The sequence below is a fragment of the Schistocerca nitens genome, chromosome 2 (assembly GCF_023898315.1).
Source record: "Schistocerca nitens isolate TAMUIC-IGC-003100 chromosome 2, iqSchNite1.1, whole genome shotgun sequence".
NCBI lineage: Eukaryota > Metazoa > Arthropoda > Insecta > Orthoptera > Acrididae > Schistocerca > Schistocerca nitens.
In genome coordinates, this window is record NC_064615.1 from 485,925,926 (window position 1) to 485,942,834 (window position 16,909).

The 16,909-nt window shown below is 40.8% G+C and overlaps 1 protein-coding gene across 2 annotated transcripts in view; it reads right to left on the reverse strand.

The window, feature by feature from the left end:
• LOC126234456 (enoyl-CoA hydratase, mitochondrial-like) overlaps nucleotides 1–16,154 on the reverse strand; it is a 91,303-nt gene extending 75,149 nt beyond the window's left edge. The window contains exons 1-2 of one of the 2 annotated variants that reach the window (XM_049943149.1): nucleotides 16,004–16,154; nucleotides 261–461 (exon numbers count right to left, since the gene is read on the reverse strand). In XM_049943149.1, coding sequence (XP_049799106.1) covers nucleotides 261–461; nucleotides 16,004–16,097 — 295 coding nt within the window. In that variant the 5' untranslated portion in view covers nucleotides 16,098–16,154. Of the gene's footprint in view, nucleotides 1–260; nucleotides 462–4,776; nucleotides 4,819–16,003 lie in introns of those variants that run through there. The other variant, XM_049943150.1, reaches the window with a different exon arrangement.
• Nucleotides 16,155–16,909: the final 755 nt, after the last annotated feature.

A 16,909-nucleotide genomic window follows, 5' to 3' on the forward strand; every position in this document is an offset into this window, starting at 1 on the left:
CCAGATCTTATTGACCATATTTCTATTTGTATAACACTGTGAAGTAAATGTAACTGAATAAGAGTAATCTCTCGTATTGGGGTAGTACTTATTAAAACACTAGCTTAAATTGGAATAAGAATCTACATGTGTTGATTTGTCATTCCTTATTGCTCCATTATTAATATTAAAACTGAAACAAAACCACAATTCTTGTTACAAGGAATGTAAATGATGCAAAATTTCAACCGCAATTGAGATCACCCATCCCAGTGACTCACCTGCGGCAAATGCTTTTTCATTCCCTGTGATAATAATAGCTCCAATTTTATCATCTTTTTCAAATTTGGCAATAGCTGTATCCATTTCCAGTATTAAATCAGTACATAAGGCATTCAGGGCCTTTGGCCTGTTTAATTGGACCAGACCAACATTCTTCTTTTCACCTAAAGTGTTAATTAATATGTACTGGTATGATGTATCTGAAACAAAAATCTGCATCACTAAGAACAGAAATACTCCCCATTTAATTTATTTGTATGTTAATATCATATAACAATTTCTTATCAACACGTTACCAAGGCTTAACAGCACAAAGTCACAGAATTAATAGTGACTTTGTGAACTGGTTGCACCAAAAGGATTCACAGGTTAACAAAGTGCTTAGTACTGAATTACACACTGTAAAATTCTAGAGCTGAAGTGTTATCTCAGCACAACAAGGGAAATATTGATGTAAAAACAGAATTAAAACAATGCTAAAATGTGATCTCCCTAAGTGGAAGCATGACGTGGAAGAAAACATGGCGAATTGCACCATGAGTTATCAGCTGCGCACAATAATGCAAGTGGAAGCCCAGCAGATGCGGCAACAAAAAATCCGCATATGCATTTACCGTCTCCATAGCCAGGTGTGTTGTACAGAGAAACACTATATAACACTAAAAATGAATGAGGGGTATTCATTGTGTGATACGGGAGTGCTTTGATGAACATCTTCTTGCAAGAGAGTTTACTCAAGCATCGTCAATTTCAGACGTACATCCCAGACAAGAAAAGGGGTCAACACCCTGTTGTTTTCATAAAGAGTTTCAGTGGGATACTGCCCAAATCCTGGACAGACACCCAAAGAATACAATTTTTTGCCTCACATGTACAAGGCGAAGGTGCCCTGCAGGCATAAGAAATTATAGAGAAATGTGAAACATGTGAACAATTTGAGAGGGTGTTTTTATCAAAGTACTGGTCTCCATCCAGCAAGAGAGATTAAGAAAAGAAGTGTACTCACCTGAGATTTACAACAGTAAACAAGGTACTCTACACAGGTACTTTGAGAAATGTATTATAAGACAAGATACTGGCATGATCCCATATCAATAAAAGATATTAATCGAATTTTAAAGGCAAAATTACCTTTAAATTTAAGAGAAAAGTTATTGCCTGCTCCGGAAAATGTCATTGAGCAGTTGTTCATGCCTGTTCTTGACTCGATAGACTTGTCACAGGAGGACACAAAGCAGTGAACTCAAGAAAACAGGCAGGCTAATAATAAGGACAATTCATACCACAATAACAGTGGTAACGGGAACCACAACTGAAGCCAAAACAGTAATGGTGTCGATAATGGAAATGGAAATGACCGAAATACACCCCAGCAAGGTTAAAGAAATAACCACGCACAGGGAGGTACCAACCAGTTACTGGAATGACAACCACATGAACAATCATGGTAACAACATAATGCCACAATCATGGCCAACAATGAACAAGCGGATTGGCAATCGAATACTGCACCACAAAGCGGTGGGCAAAAGCATTAGATACAGAATAACAACCCAAAATAAAGCAATCAAAATAACAGTAATAATATGATGAGCTGGCAGGTGATAAACCAACCTGTGAGGCTAATTAAAGAGATTGAAAGTAATCAATGTTCAAATAGCCTCCCAACAAACTAGTTTGGATCACATGAAGCCCTCAAATAATGGTCAGGAATAGTGTAGGGGACAATACGCTAAAACAAATCAATCTGATTCATTATAATAATGGAGTTGTTATATGTAATGAATTGTTCTTTGAGGAAAATTTCTGCAGAGAGGAAAAAATACAGTGTTACTGGCTGCATTTGAAGCTGAAGTATGTAAAGTACCTACAGCAGTAATAATTGACACCAGTACATTGGCAAATGTTATTTCTTATATTTTGCTTAAAAAATGTGTGAGAAGAGTACACCTTGCTTTACCAACCCAGAATTGTAGAATTATTGGTATGATAGACACCAGGTTGAAGAATATAAGTTGGCAGACTCAGTTTGAAATATTAACAGTGGTTGAGAATTTGTCAGCCAACTGTATTATTGGTGTGGGATTTCTGCAAGAGCAGGATGCAAAAATTGACTTCTCGGCAGGCAAATGCTTTTTTACAGTTGATGGAAAAGATACAATTCCAGATTTGCTCAAAACAAAAGCTCTCCACGGCAAATTCTGCCAGTGAGTGAAAATCAAATTTGTAGGAATTGTTGCTCTGCTGACAGGTGATAGTTCAATTGCTCTATCTCATATAACCAAGTGTCCTCATGTTGACAACAACAAACAAGATCTCGAGGCAATATTACCGTGCAAGATTTTAGACTCAGATTACTTAAGTGAGCAGCAAAATATGAGCTATGCAATCTCTTGTATAGATATTTACAAGTCTTTGCAGAAAAACCAGGTATAATAAAAGGATACGTATATCACATGCAAGTTAAGCCTTATGAAATGTGTTACCACACAACCTATTCGATTCCATTGACCAAGAGAGAGGCCTTAAACAAAGAAATCAAGAAATGTTGTAGAAACATCTTTATCTCCATACAGTAGTCCTCTATTAACTGTAGCCAAACCAGGAGGTAGTTTACGCTTAGTGCTGGATGCACGAGCGATCAAAAAGATTATAGTACCTGTCAGAACAAGTCTATAAAACCTAGAACAACAAATATGGAAATTTTATCGTGTACAATATCAATCTTTGATAGATTTACAAAATTCTTCTGGCAGATCTTGCTGTCTGAGGAATCTAAAAAATATATCGCATCCATTTTCAACAGCAGAAGTTGTCAGTTTCGTGTACTATCATTTGGGTTAAATGTGAGTGCTTGCGTGTTTATCACCACTCAAGACATGGCATTAGGTCCCGAGTTACTGGATAAAGTAACAGTATATGCAGATGACCTGCTGACAGCCACTGCAGTGTGCAACAAGCATATTGAGTTACTTGACACAGTACTTCCCAACTTCCAGAATGCGGGTGTCACTGCAAATTTGCAGAAATCCAAGTTTGGAATAGACAAAATAAAATTCTTATCTCATATATATATATATATATATATATATATATATATATATATATATATATATATATATATATAAAAAGAAAGATGATGAGACTTACCAAACAAAAGCGCTGGCAGGTCGATAGACACACAAACAAACACAAATATACACACAAAATTCAAGCTTTCGCAACAAACTGTTGCCTCATCAGGAAAGAGGGAAGGAGAGGGAAAGACGAAAGGATGTGGGTTTTAAGGGAGAGGGTAAGGAGTCATTCCAATCCCGGGAGCGGAAAGACTTACCTTAGGGGGAAAAAAGGACAGGTATACACTCGCACACACACACACACACACACACACACACACACATATCCATCCACACATACAGACACAAGCAGACATATATATATATATATATATATATATATATATATATATATAAAAGAAAGAAGAAGAAGCAGCAGCTATTGGCTTACTTAGAATTAGCTTCTTTCTTTAGTTATTTTGTCCCGAGTCAGTTGCTTAGTAGTGAAGCACTTTTAAGCTTATTTTGCAAAAACACACCTTGGTGTTTGACATGAGAGTGCCAGATTGCATTTGATAAAATCAAACATGCTCTAGTACATGCACAAATTCTGCATCATCCGGATATGAGCAAAGATTTCTGTCTGATGACAGATGCATCATTCTCCAGAACAGGTGCTTGCCCATCCCAGATGGATACTAATAGCAATGCTGACATTAGAATCATAGGTTTTGCGAGCAGGACTCCATCAGAATGTGAGCGATCTTACTCTGTCACCAAAATCAAGGCATTGGCTGTAATATGTTCATAAAGAAATTTAATTCTATGCGTATGGTAAACATGTCATGGTGTTTTGTGATCACAAAGCCTTGAATTGCCTCATGAGCTGTAAGTTGTTGCATCAGCATTTGGTGCGCTGGTTGTTGGCATTTGAAGAATACAACGTAGGGATTTTTCATATTAGCGGAAAGGAAAACTTGGTAGCAAACGCACTATCTTGCCTATCGCAAGAATTGCACGAGTATTCAGAACTTGTTGAACAAACTACTGAATTTAAAGTAATGTTTGTCGAAGAACCTACATACAGGAAGTCATACATGAGCATGTGTCGTAGCATGCAGGGCTTACAGAAGAATGACACAAGATGAAAAACAGGTATTGAAGCAATAGCTCAGGGACCAGTAAATCCTCATTTTACTTTACACAATGGCATTCTATTCTATCGTCGCGATACAGAAAAAGATGAATGGTGTGTATGTATTCCATTGAGATACCAAGAGCCTTTGGTATGGTATACACGCTATTCCTGGGGCCACTGTGGCATAAACAAACGTAATCAGAAACTCAGACATTATCGTTATTTTCCAATAAGAAACGGTAGATATTGAGAAAGTGCATAACTTATCAGTAGCCAAACCCACGAATGTACTATGTCGGATACAATTACAAGCGATATTACCAACTAAGCCACTCTAGACCATGGCGAATGACGTCACAGGACCCCTGCCAAGGTCACGTGGGGGCATAAAGTATGTTGCAGCACTAAGGCTAGGCGCAAATTGAGACGCGTACAGCGCCACGCCGCGCTTCGTACGTGCCTCGCTAGCACCGTCGGAAATTTTAGGCGGGGAGCGGAAAAGTAGCCCGGCCATCTGTTCACATCGGAACGGCGCATATGAGCAGTGGTAGTATTGCCCAAACGATAATTTTTGCCTTACTGTATACAAAATTTTATTGCCTTTGCGTAGTGTTTCGTTTTTCGCTATTTAAACGCTCCAGCTTTCTTCGTTAGTACATTATACTTTTCTGTTATTTATATCTATAAAGTTTTTTTTTTCTTCTGTCAAGAAAAATGCATACTTCAGTAACTGGTCAGCCATTGGCCGTTGGAATTGTATCGTATGCTTTCTCGATGTTTTCAGATCGCAAGACGGGACAGAAGGTAGTGAATAAGGAAGCAAGGTACCGGTATATTATAAAATCATGTGATTAAAGAGCAAGATAGGAAAGTAAGACAAGGTTATCTTCTCGCTGCGTAGTATGCTGGCGTATCTGTACGGTCCGTTACAAAATTTTAGAAAGGGGTAATCTCCACAGGTGTGATCCCTTTGTGCTCCTGGTAAAAAGCGTCCAAGATCTGAAGTATAGAAGTCTCACTGTGATTACTTGGATATGGCTGTAATAATATACTACGACACACTGTACTACATGCATGTGAACATCTCATTTCCACTGCAAGCTAGAAACAGTCGAAAAGCAGTCACAAATAACAATGTTTTGATTGGTTCGCCGTGATGAGAAAAAGCATTTCAATTGTTGCATGCACATTATCAGCATTAATAAACTAATTACACAACAGGCTACACAAATGAAGAAAATAGTCGGTATTATTACGAAAGTAGATAGTGCAGATAGTGGTAACGTAGTATGCCAATAAATAAACTGCAATGCTCATTACAAACAAATAACAATAATGATGCAATCGGAAAGAAACGACTCCTGCGAAAGAGCAAGACCTAGTCTTCTGTATCCAGTAACCAGCTGCAAATCCTGGCATATGTTCCCCTGTTCCTGTCCGCAACTGAGGGTCATGGCATCAACTACTGTCTATCAGCAAAAACCGCCGTTCCGGCAATCCGTCGCAGGATCTATCATTGCATCTACAAATCACTGTATTCGACGTTGCAAAATTGTGAAAAATTCTTAATCGACGTAATTCTGTAAAGACTTGCGATTTTGATTTGCGAGAAAGAACGTTTTTGACAAATTGACATAATGAGGCCTTTAAATAAAAAAACTGTATGATAACAAACGCTTACACGAAAGAATTGTTTAAAAACTGAACATTTTGTGTGATAATCCTGTTTGACCATGTGTTATCATGAACACCTTATGGGCTTCAGAATTTAATGTGTTTTGAAAATGACATGACAAAATGCCTATGGATTTCTGCAATTTTTGCACTGTCTAATAACATTTAAAATATTATTGTACTTTGCTATCGAAATATTCAAATAATTTTCAATGAAGAAATAGACTGAGGACTGTCCATCCCTTGGTATTTTGCCCCGGTTTCGTTCGGACCGCGCCTGAGTAGTTCGACGAGCATTTAAAGTCGGGGTACAAGTTAGAACACAGGCCTCTGTCGAAAACAAGGATAACAGTAAAATGTAAATGCAAATGTGCTCAAATAATTTTTCTGAAATGAAAGAAGAGATATCCAAGTAACATGTAAAACCGTCAACTTATGCCCATGAACTATGAAAACAACAAATGAAGTGGCATTAGTTAAATGTTGATCTCCAACAGTCAAAACAGTGGAATGTCAACATTGTGAAATACGATAGAGCCGTCAATCATTTTAATATTACGAAGTCTGCTAATCAGTTTAATACTAATTTCTGCAAGGAAACGTACTTCAATTAACGGTCAGTAACAAATTTTACTAAAAGATTTGTTCTCCAAGCCAAAACTGTGGGCTGTTGCTACTTTCAGAAGAAACTGCATTAATTTTCGTAAGAATTCTGAATTAAGCTAGTCATTCAATGAGAGGGGCCCCAGTTTCTTTTAATGTTGACGTCATTGTTTATCATTTTAAAGTAAAACAGTTCACAATCCGAAATTGCCTTACATATTAACTGCAAGTAAAGTAATTAATTCTCAATTAATGGGCGGTGACGTTAAAAGTCGTAAGAAGTTTTATTTTTCTCTTCAATCAGTAAACGGATCGAAGTCATTTGTCCGTAATGGCATCGAAATGGAGGATGACACGGAGAAGGCCGAAATACTGAACGTCTTTTTTCCAAAACTGGTTCACTGAGGAAGAGCACACGACAGTCCCTCCTTTAAATCGTAATAAGAACGGCAGATGATAAATGTCGAAATAAGTGACCATGGGCATCTGAAATAGCTCAACAGAGGAAAGGCCACTGGACATGATAGGATACCAATGCGATTCTACGTGAAGTATGCGGAAGAACAATTCTCCTCTTCTAGCAGCCCTGTACTGTAGATTGCTGGAGGAACGAACCGTTGCTAATGACTGGAGAAAAGGGCAGGCCATTCTTGTGAAAAGGTTTCCAACGTGATTACGCTCACACGCCAGGAATTACGGTAATAGTCCCCGAGCTCGAAATGGTAGTTGGAATTAGATGCACGGGACATTCCATTTTGGAAATCGTTAGGGGTTTCTATATTCCGAGATTCACAGTGTCAAATGTGTGCGAGAAATCCAAATTTCATGTATTACCCTCGCCACAGACAACACAGTGGCCGACATCCTTCACTTGATTGCCGAGAGCAGTAGCATTTACGTAGAGTTATCAGTGGTATCAGTCAAGCAACACTGCGTGAAATAACCGCAGAAATCAATGTGGAAAGAACGACGAAAGTATATGTTAGGACAGCGCAGCGAAATTTGCCGTTAATGGACTATTGCAGCAGACGACTGACGCGACTAACTTTGCTAACAGCGTGACACCGCCTGCAGCCCCTCATCGGGCATCGTGATCACGTCATTTGGATCCTAGACGACTGGTAAGTCGTGGTCACGATTGTAGTTGGTAAGAGCTGGTGGTATAGTTAGAATGTGCTGCAGACCCCGTAAAGGCATGGACCCAAGTTGTCCACAAGGCACAGTACTTGCTGGTGGTAGCCCCGTAATGGTGCGGGTTGTGTTAACATGGAATGAACTTGGTCCTCAGGTCCAACTGAGCCAATCATTCACAAGAAACTGTTATGTTCAGCTACGTGGAGATCGTTTGCAGCCATTCATGGCCTTCATGTTCCGAAACAACTATGGAATTTTTATAGATGACAATGTGCCATTACACAAGGCCACAACTGTTCGCAGCTGGTTCAAAGAACATTCTGTACAATTTGAGTGAATGTCTTGGCGTCCCAGATCACTCAATATGAATCCCATCGAACATTTATGGGACATAACCGAGTGGTCAGTTGGTTTCTGCAGAGGGCTTCCAATGTCCATGCAAGCTGAGTTTCTGCATTACGCACGGCAAAAGGAGGTCCAACACAATATTAGGAGGTATCTCATGACTTAATGACTTCTGTCACACTGTCACCTCAGTTTACAGATAACAATGTCTTCAAAATTTCTAAACCACATGTAAATGCTTTGCCCCTACTGATATAAGGCTGCCGGCCTGTGTGGCCGAGCGGTTGTAGGCGCTTCAGTCTGGAACCGCGCGACCGCTACGGTCGCAGGTTCGAATCCTGCCTCGGGCATGGATGTGTGTGATGTCCTTAGGTTAGTTAGGTTTAAGTAGTTCTAAGTTCTAGGGGACTGATGACTTTAGATGTTAAGTCCCATAGTGCTCAGAGCCATTTCAACCATTTTGATATAAGGATTTTGATACAGTTCTGCACTGCCACCTAATCAGTGCTTAATTTCAAAAATTTTATGTGCCGGAGACACCCCTTCCAACATACAACCCCCATCTCCCCCCCCCCAGCCATAACAATATTGGCATACTGTACACACACACACACACACACACACACACACGCGCGCGCGCGCGCGCGCGCGCGCGCAGACACACACACGCACACACACACACAGACAAACATTGCATCACATTGGTCGCCCACTATCGCTTTCACTGGTGCAGCAGTAAATTATGGTTACATTGCGATCTAATACATGTGTAAGCCTCCAGCGCCGACTTCTTCCCCAAATGGTCAAGGACTATCATAATTATCATGTGCAGTGACTGATAAAAACTAAAGCACTCAGAAGAAGAGGAGAAAACGAAATTAAGCTTCACAAGTTGAGAGCATACGTGATGTTATTTCAGTGATTATAAAATCGATACAAATTTAGAAGGAACTTGGCAGTCTGAACCCATTTATGACAATGCACTTTCTCTGGCCTGGATGCATACTTTTATTTGATTGGGAGAGTGTCAAAGAAACTGTTGTATCATCTCCTGGAGTCAAGTTGACCCGAAGCTGTTCTAACTGGGCCTTGATGTCGTGTGTACTGGCACTGGGACGGAGTTGACATCTGAGCTGGTGCCATACATGTCCTATCGGGGACAGATCTGGGAACCCTGCTGGCCACAGGAGTAGCTCAAAATCATGCAGGCAGTTCATAGGGACACAGCACTGTCTAGTTTGATTGCCAGTTGCATTGTCCTGTTGAAAAACGGCACCATGATACTGTAGGATCACAGGTAACACTTGAGGATGCAGGACGTTCTTAACGTATCTTTGTGCCATCAAATTTCCCTCAATCACTACCAATCATGACTTGATGTCGTGCACAGTGGCTCCCCACACCACCCCCTCCAAAATACTGGAAGAATTGGACCTCACCTCAGATCACTGCCATACTAGCTGACGATGATCATCTGGAGCAATGCAGAACTGCAATTCCTCACTGAACACAATGCAACACCATTCATCGACAGTCCATGCTTCCCAGTCACACCACGACTCAAAATACAGCTGTTTGTGTTGTGGTGTTAAATTCCAGCCTGTGCATGTGACGATAATTCACGAGTCTGACTGGTGCTAGTCTCTGACCAATGGTGCAGTATGTCACAGAATGTTGCAGGGAGGTCATGTCTAGTCCTTGAACAGCAGGCGTAGATATGAAGTTGTTATGATCTGTTTGATGCTCAATATGTCTTGTTGTTGTCAGACATTCTCGACTGGAACCTTGACTGTGTGTTGGCTGCCCTAGAGTTCACATGCAGTCCAGCTAGAACTTCTGTCGCACCATATTACATGATTCGACCAGCCTGCCAAATGGAGACCCTCAAGGAGGCACCTTTCAGATTGATGACACAGTCCCACACGGCCACGTGGCATCTCCACGTCCTTCAGTCCTTCACAGTGATCACTGTTTACCAAGCTTGGTGACAACGCTAAACATGAACAACACTAACATGTGTTGTCCATTCTATGAGGGCTGCCCAGAAAGTAATGCCCCACATTTTTTTCTTCAACAATTCTTTATTGAACATAATGAGAATTACACAAATGAAAGAATGGTGTTTTATCTACACATCCTACTTTTCCATATAATCTCCATCCCATTCTACGGCCTTCCTCCAGTGCGAAACAAGGGTGTGTATCCCTTGTCAGTACCAACCCTTGTCCTGGTTGTGGAGGCAGTACTTCACTGTATGAATCACCTCCTCATTGTCGTCAAAATGTCTTCCATGAATGGTATCCTTTAATTGCCTGAACAAGTGGAAGTCTGAGGGGGCTAGGTCAGGGCTGTAGGGTGGATGGAGTAACACTATCCAACCCTGTTTTGCAATGTGTTCAGCAGTCCTCAGACTTGTGTGGGACCGAGCATTATCGTGTTGCAACGAAACATCTCCTGGGTTGCTGTAGCGCCGAAGTCGCCGGAAGTGCATCTTGAGTTTTTGTTAAAGTGTTGACAAATGCCTCTGAATTAATGGTACCAGCTCTTGGCATCACATCATAAGGATCACAGCTTTACAGTCCCAGAACATGGTGACCATGACTTTACTGGCGGAAAGATTTGCTTTGAATTTTTTCTTCTGTGAGGAGTGGGAATGACGCCATTCCACCGAGTGTCGTTTTGTATTGGATTCAAAAAGGTGAACCCAGGTTTCATCACCTGTCAAAACCTGGGACAAGAAGGCCTCCCCCTCAGTTTCAAAATGTTGCAAGAAGTTTTCTGTACGATTTGTGATCCAGGGTTAGACACTGCGGGACTCATTTTGCACACACTTTTGAATATCCAATAGTTCGGATAATTGCATCCACACTTTCTTTGCTGATTGACAAATGCAGCGCCAACTGCCGAGTCGTAATGCGTCTGTCCTCGCGAATGGCAACATCAGCTCGATGTGACATGTCAGGCGTGGTAGCCATGGATGGTCTCCCCGACCGCTACAAATCGTGGAGCTCCGCCGAACCGCTTTGTGATGACCTCGCCCTCCGTGCCCAGCGACTAACTGTACCTCTGCCGACAGCAGATGCTCCATGGACTTTGCACAAGCGTTTGTGAATATTCCCCACAGTTTCTTTCTCTGCAGTAATAAATTCAATGACGGCCGTTGCTTGTACCATACATCACCTACAGACGCAATTTTGAAACTATCCTGCAGCTAAGCTATTTGTCGGAAGTAACGGAAACTTGGCGGGCTCACTCAGGAGACTTCAAATAATACATACGTAATGTTTCGCATTCGTAGCATTGTTTACGACTGAGAAAAAAAAAATTTGATGCCTTATTTTATGGGCAATCCTCAAATCTGTCACAGAGAACTGAAACTAATCACTTTCACACCCGCTGACGGCTTGTACATCTACAAAGCTACATTCACATCCAGCTGTGTCTTCTAGGTCTATGTCTTGTCAAGCAGAGTACATAAGGATCAGAGCAAATCTCCAAGGTCACATTAGCTGACGATATGACGACAACATTAAATTCAGGGCAGGGAAACTATAATACGAAGTGCTGCAAAGTTTGGTGCTCTGCACTCTACTGCTCATCGTCTACATAAATGTTTGACGTGGGACATCCGCGAACTCTTCAAAAACTGTAATGTTTGTTGATGACACAGTTACTGAAAAGAAACCAAACACAGCTATAACAGACACAACTTGGAGAATAGCAGAACAAGTTTACAAACAGTTCACATTCAACAACTTTATCCTTAATCTCGCAAAAACACTTATGACGTAATTCCGAGCAGACGAAATCAGGTACCAGAACTAAAGGTCCATGGGCACACACGGGATGAGTCTCCACATGTGAAGTTCCTGGGTATATGTCTGGTTAGTAAACTGACGTGGCACCAGCACATGAATAACTGGAACAAAAAATTCACTTCTGCCTACTTTGAATTCAGAAATCTCTATCAGTGTGTTACCCACAGACAGGATTGCTAGTGTACTTTTACACATTACTGTGCCACAGCATAATCTTCTGCGAAACGCAGCTAAGGTGAAGAAAGGATTTACTCTACAGAAGCTTTATATACATTTATTGTGTAAGGTAGACAACTAAATATCTTGCAGAAACCCCTTCAGGTATCTAGGAATTCTTACACTTACGTTCACTACCTAATAGTATTTGTAGCCAATAACAAGAGTAAATTTAGAATGTACTCTGCTATTCATAGGCAGAGTACTAGAATTACAATTATCATATAGACTGCGCATCCCTCTCTAGGATTGGGAATAGAGTGTTACAGGTCCGGATCTAGACGGGGGAGGGGGGGGGGGGGGAGGGGCAAACTGTGTTATCTGCCTCGGGCGCGAATTATTGTTGAAGAAAAAACCTTTTTTTCAAAAATCATATAGCATTCATCGCAGTTGGTCTAACGATTACTCATATGATTTTGAACGTATACCCGTTTGTTTTTGAACACATTCTAAGTTGATTTATGGACGAATCGTAAGTTGATTTTTGAATTCGTGTGCAGTGTACGTGATGTGTCTACCAGGAGAATCCTCGTTGCATGTAGAAATAAAATACTTTCCCGCAGACAAAAGGAACGGGGCTATACGAGGCGAGCCGAATTAACTCGAACGGATGAATGCCAGTCGCTGTTTGTTTATGTGATTGATTGGGTGTGGGAATGATCAGCATTGTTATAATTATTGGCGAAATCCATAGATTCAGACTACCAGAGTGGAAATAAAAGACTGGCAGGGATAACAGGTAGCAAAGATTTATTATCTTGGCGGTGTAGCCAAGAAAATGAAATTTTGACAGAAATTTTTTGTCAGAACGCAACACTACTGACGACCTCTTATACAGTCCCCGGTTAGCAGCCGCTTAAGTTATATTCTCGGAACAGCAGGGAAAACGCGTTGTACGAACACGTAATATCGCCTAAGTGGAAAATAAACGCGGGATAACTAAACCGGTGATTCTGGAAAAGGCTAGTGAAGTTAATTGAAGTTTTTCGCCAATGGCAGGAATAGTTACAGAATTAGTGATGACAAAGTTGTTTGTTAGAATATGGAAGGAGAAAAAAACAGGGGCATCACACAAATAATATGGGAGGATATGACGATTCCAAATTTATATAAAAATTTCGTGCTACTGCTTTTCGATCTCATGCTTGTGAAACTGGAGCATATGAATGAAGTGTGAAACTATTTCGTAACATAAAACCCTTTGTTTGTAGTACCGTAGGCCTAATAGGCATTTTACATTGGTACTTCGTTAATTATATTCTGTCATGTTATTTATGTAAACGAGGTAGACAAAATGGCCATTTGTGCCAAAACAGTCTCGCTTATTTGGCGTGTGCTACGATTGGTGCAATATGAGAGAGGCCTATTTCGTTTTAGGTGGCAGACAATGACAAAATAGACATGATCAAATCGAGAAACCACACCTGTACTATTCGTGTTAACAGCTTTTTTAGTATTAGACGATATTTTGATTTTTCATGTAGCAAAACGTTCCACGAACTTTGATGAGGTAATAGATTCTTTCACAGAAAGGAGATGACGTCGTGTAAAGTTGTAGCAGGATAGAAAGTCAAAAATGCTGGGACATAAGGATTGAAGAAATGTGTACTTTCTTGCTTGTCTCTTCCCTTTACTGGTTTTATGCATCCTATATTTAATTTTATATCACACAAAAGAGAGAGTTATTAGCTAATAGGCAATAAAGAGTGCAAATTTTCCGAAGAGCTCTTATTTTCCCAGTTCCAATTGTATTAAGGGAGGCAGCATGTCAAATCGGCCGATTGGGAGTAGGAGAGGGACATTTTAATTTCCACTGTCCTGAATATTACAAAATATACAGGTTTGAATACAGCGACGTGCGATCGAAAAATGTGTGCGGAGGCGAGGCACTGCATTTTGGCACACGTAAGACCAAATAACATGACTTAAATTTCCTCGAACATAAATGTTTTGTATATCAAACTCTTCAGAAAGATGTGCGCTACAAAAAGAACATATTTTTGAAAAATATATATTTTTAAAATTTTGATGTTCTATTTCAAACGCTCGATGGAGTGGGGGGCGGGGAGGGGTGCGCCACTATCGCGTTTTTGATCCGGTTAGGAAATGTTGTAGATCCGGGACTGGAGTTTTATGCTCTGGTGCAAAAGTTCCGGTATACATAAGTCAGGGATCTGAAAATCCCCAAATATATACAAGTAAAAGAATACTTCATTAGCCACTCCAACATCTTATTGGAATATTTGGACTCAAGGATTTAAATTTCGCGTAAATCTTAATACTTGTACGAGGTGGATCTTCACCTTGCCTGTATGCAGATACTTAATAGTGGTCTGTGTAACGTTACATAAATGCTTTCTTTTGACGCAACAGATCAGGGTAGTAATGGAGAACGAGCAGTGGTCTTTATCAAATTCAAATGGTTCAAATGGCTCTGAGCACTATGGGACTCAACATCTTAGGTCAGAAGTCCCCTAGAACTTAGAACTACTTAAACCTAACTAACCTAAGGACATCACACACACCCATGCCCGAGGCAGGATTCGAACCTGCGACCGTAGCAGTCCCGCGGTTCCGGACTGCAGCGCCAGAACCGCTAGACCACCGCGGCCGGCGGTCTTTATCAAAGTAGCTGTTTACTCCTAATATGCGTATACAAGGTAGTCAGAAACAGTCTGGAAAGCCTATAAGATTGTTGCAGGATAGATCGTGCTGTGGTAATTGTTAAGAAAATAATTCGATATGTTGCGCCGTTTCCGTGTTATTTAACATTGAAGTTAGCCAATCAGGTTGTTGCGGGCGCAATTTGAAGTACCTGCCCGCCCTAAACGGCAGTGATACACAGATATCTCACGTTTGTGGGTCCTTCAGTTACCACTAGTTCAAATGCTCATCACCGGTTAAAATGTGCCTTTTTAGGAAGTGATAAATAAAGGTTACGTTCGTTCGGTTTGAGGAAACCAAACGAAGAACATTTTTAGTTAGCGACACTGTTTCTGGCAGGCAACTCGAATTTTCGCTCGCCACGACCCGACTGGCTAACTTCTATGTCAAATAAAATAACTCGGCAGCAGCAGAACGTACGATGTGTGGACGGCAGAACGAGTGAATGAATCTTTCATGCTGACAAGTCAAATTTTACAAAAACCGACATCTGTCGAGAGAACATTTTATTAATGTTTTACACCTTGCACTACCCGTAGCTACGCAAACTTCTTTTCCATGAACATTTAGAGTTGAAGGGTTATAGTCATTTTTGGAACAAAAATCATTGAAACGGACTTATCATGTGACATGGAGAAGTAATAGCAACTGTACAGGTACGCCTGTCGGGGAAAGATGGTAACAGGAAGCTCACTGAACTTCAAAGTTATCTAGACGGAGGATAAGAGCGGTTTTAAAATTATGCTTTGTCATTGTTGCCGCACGCATTGCTCCGTCATACACAAAACAATGATACATACATTCCAACTGAGAATGTAAGTTTTCATATCATTTGAGAACTTACTGACCGCCACAATTTAAGAAGAGACGATAGGAAAAAAGAATATAACAACACCGTTTACTGTCCCTGCAAAAATATTTCCTTAACATTTTCTGCTGCGAACACTGAAAGATGTAATGAAGATAGTAATGGATTACTCAACTGACGGGCGTCGCTTGCGGCCAACACATGGAAATCGTTTGTAAAACTGTTTACGTGTTGTGCTACAGGATGATAAAGCAGTGATGCTTTTGCACACGCGGCTGGTACTCACTGCTCATGCATTTCTGCGCCGTCAACAACGCTCCTTTGCTTCTAGCGTATCCTGTACGAAAGAAAAGCAGAGATATTTGAAGTGCGAGGACCATTTCAGTTTTAGTCCGCTTGCCACCACTGCAAAGTGAAATCTGTGGCCGGCTTTCTTCACGTCGCAAATACACGCGGCGTTATCGCAAGCAGCTTCCCTGACGCGCCTCCAAGCAAAGTCCAGATTCTCGCGCTTCTTCGAGCGGGTGCCGCCGTCGATACACACTGGACGTGCGGGGGACGGCTGTTCAAATCGTCGGTGTAGTCAGTAGTGAAACATACCTGCTTCCTTCTGCAGAAGCCTCTTCTGTTCTTCTGGTGTTAGTTCTATAGCGTATTGTGCTAGACACCAGAGATAGATTTAAAACACTTTCATTATATTCTTGGTGTAAATTATTCACTGATACGGCCAGTTTCGGGTCTCACATACAGTTCGAATGAAAGGGAAACTGATTGTTACCTACTACACACTCCAGTTCGTAGTCTGTTAGATTGTCCTAGCGCAGTAATCACACAACACAATCCAGTGGTTCAAAATGATTCGCATGTGCCAAAAATTTAACGTACCAGTTCACATTTAACGAATTCGAAACAGTTAACATAGTGCACAAAAATAATCGGTAAGTCCGTCATTGTTCACAGGAGTTAATAATTACTGTCTTCCTCCAATAAGTTCTCACACGAGATTAATTATTAACTACTGTCAAAGAAATGACGAATTAAACCTACGAGTGAAGAACACATGCAAATATTTCAGAATATTAGTTGTCGGACTACGGCACATTGCTCACAAGAGACATGCAGTGCCTTTCATAAGTTTTGGGACAAACAGAATAGTTTTGTATTTACTGTGAGAAATAACAAATAAGCAACT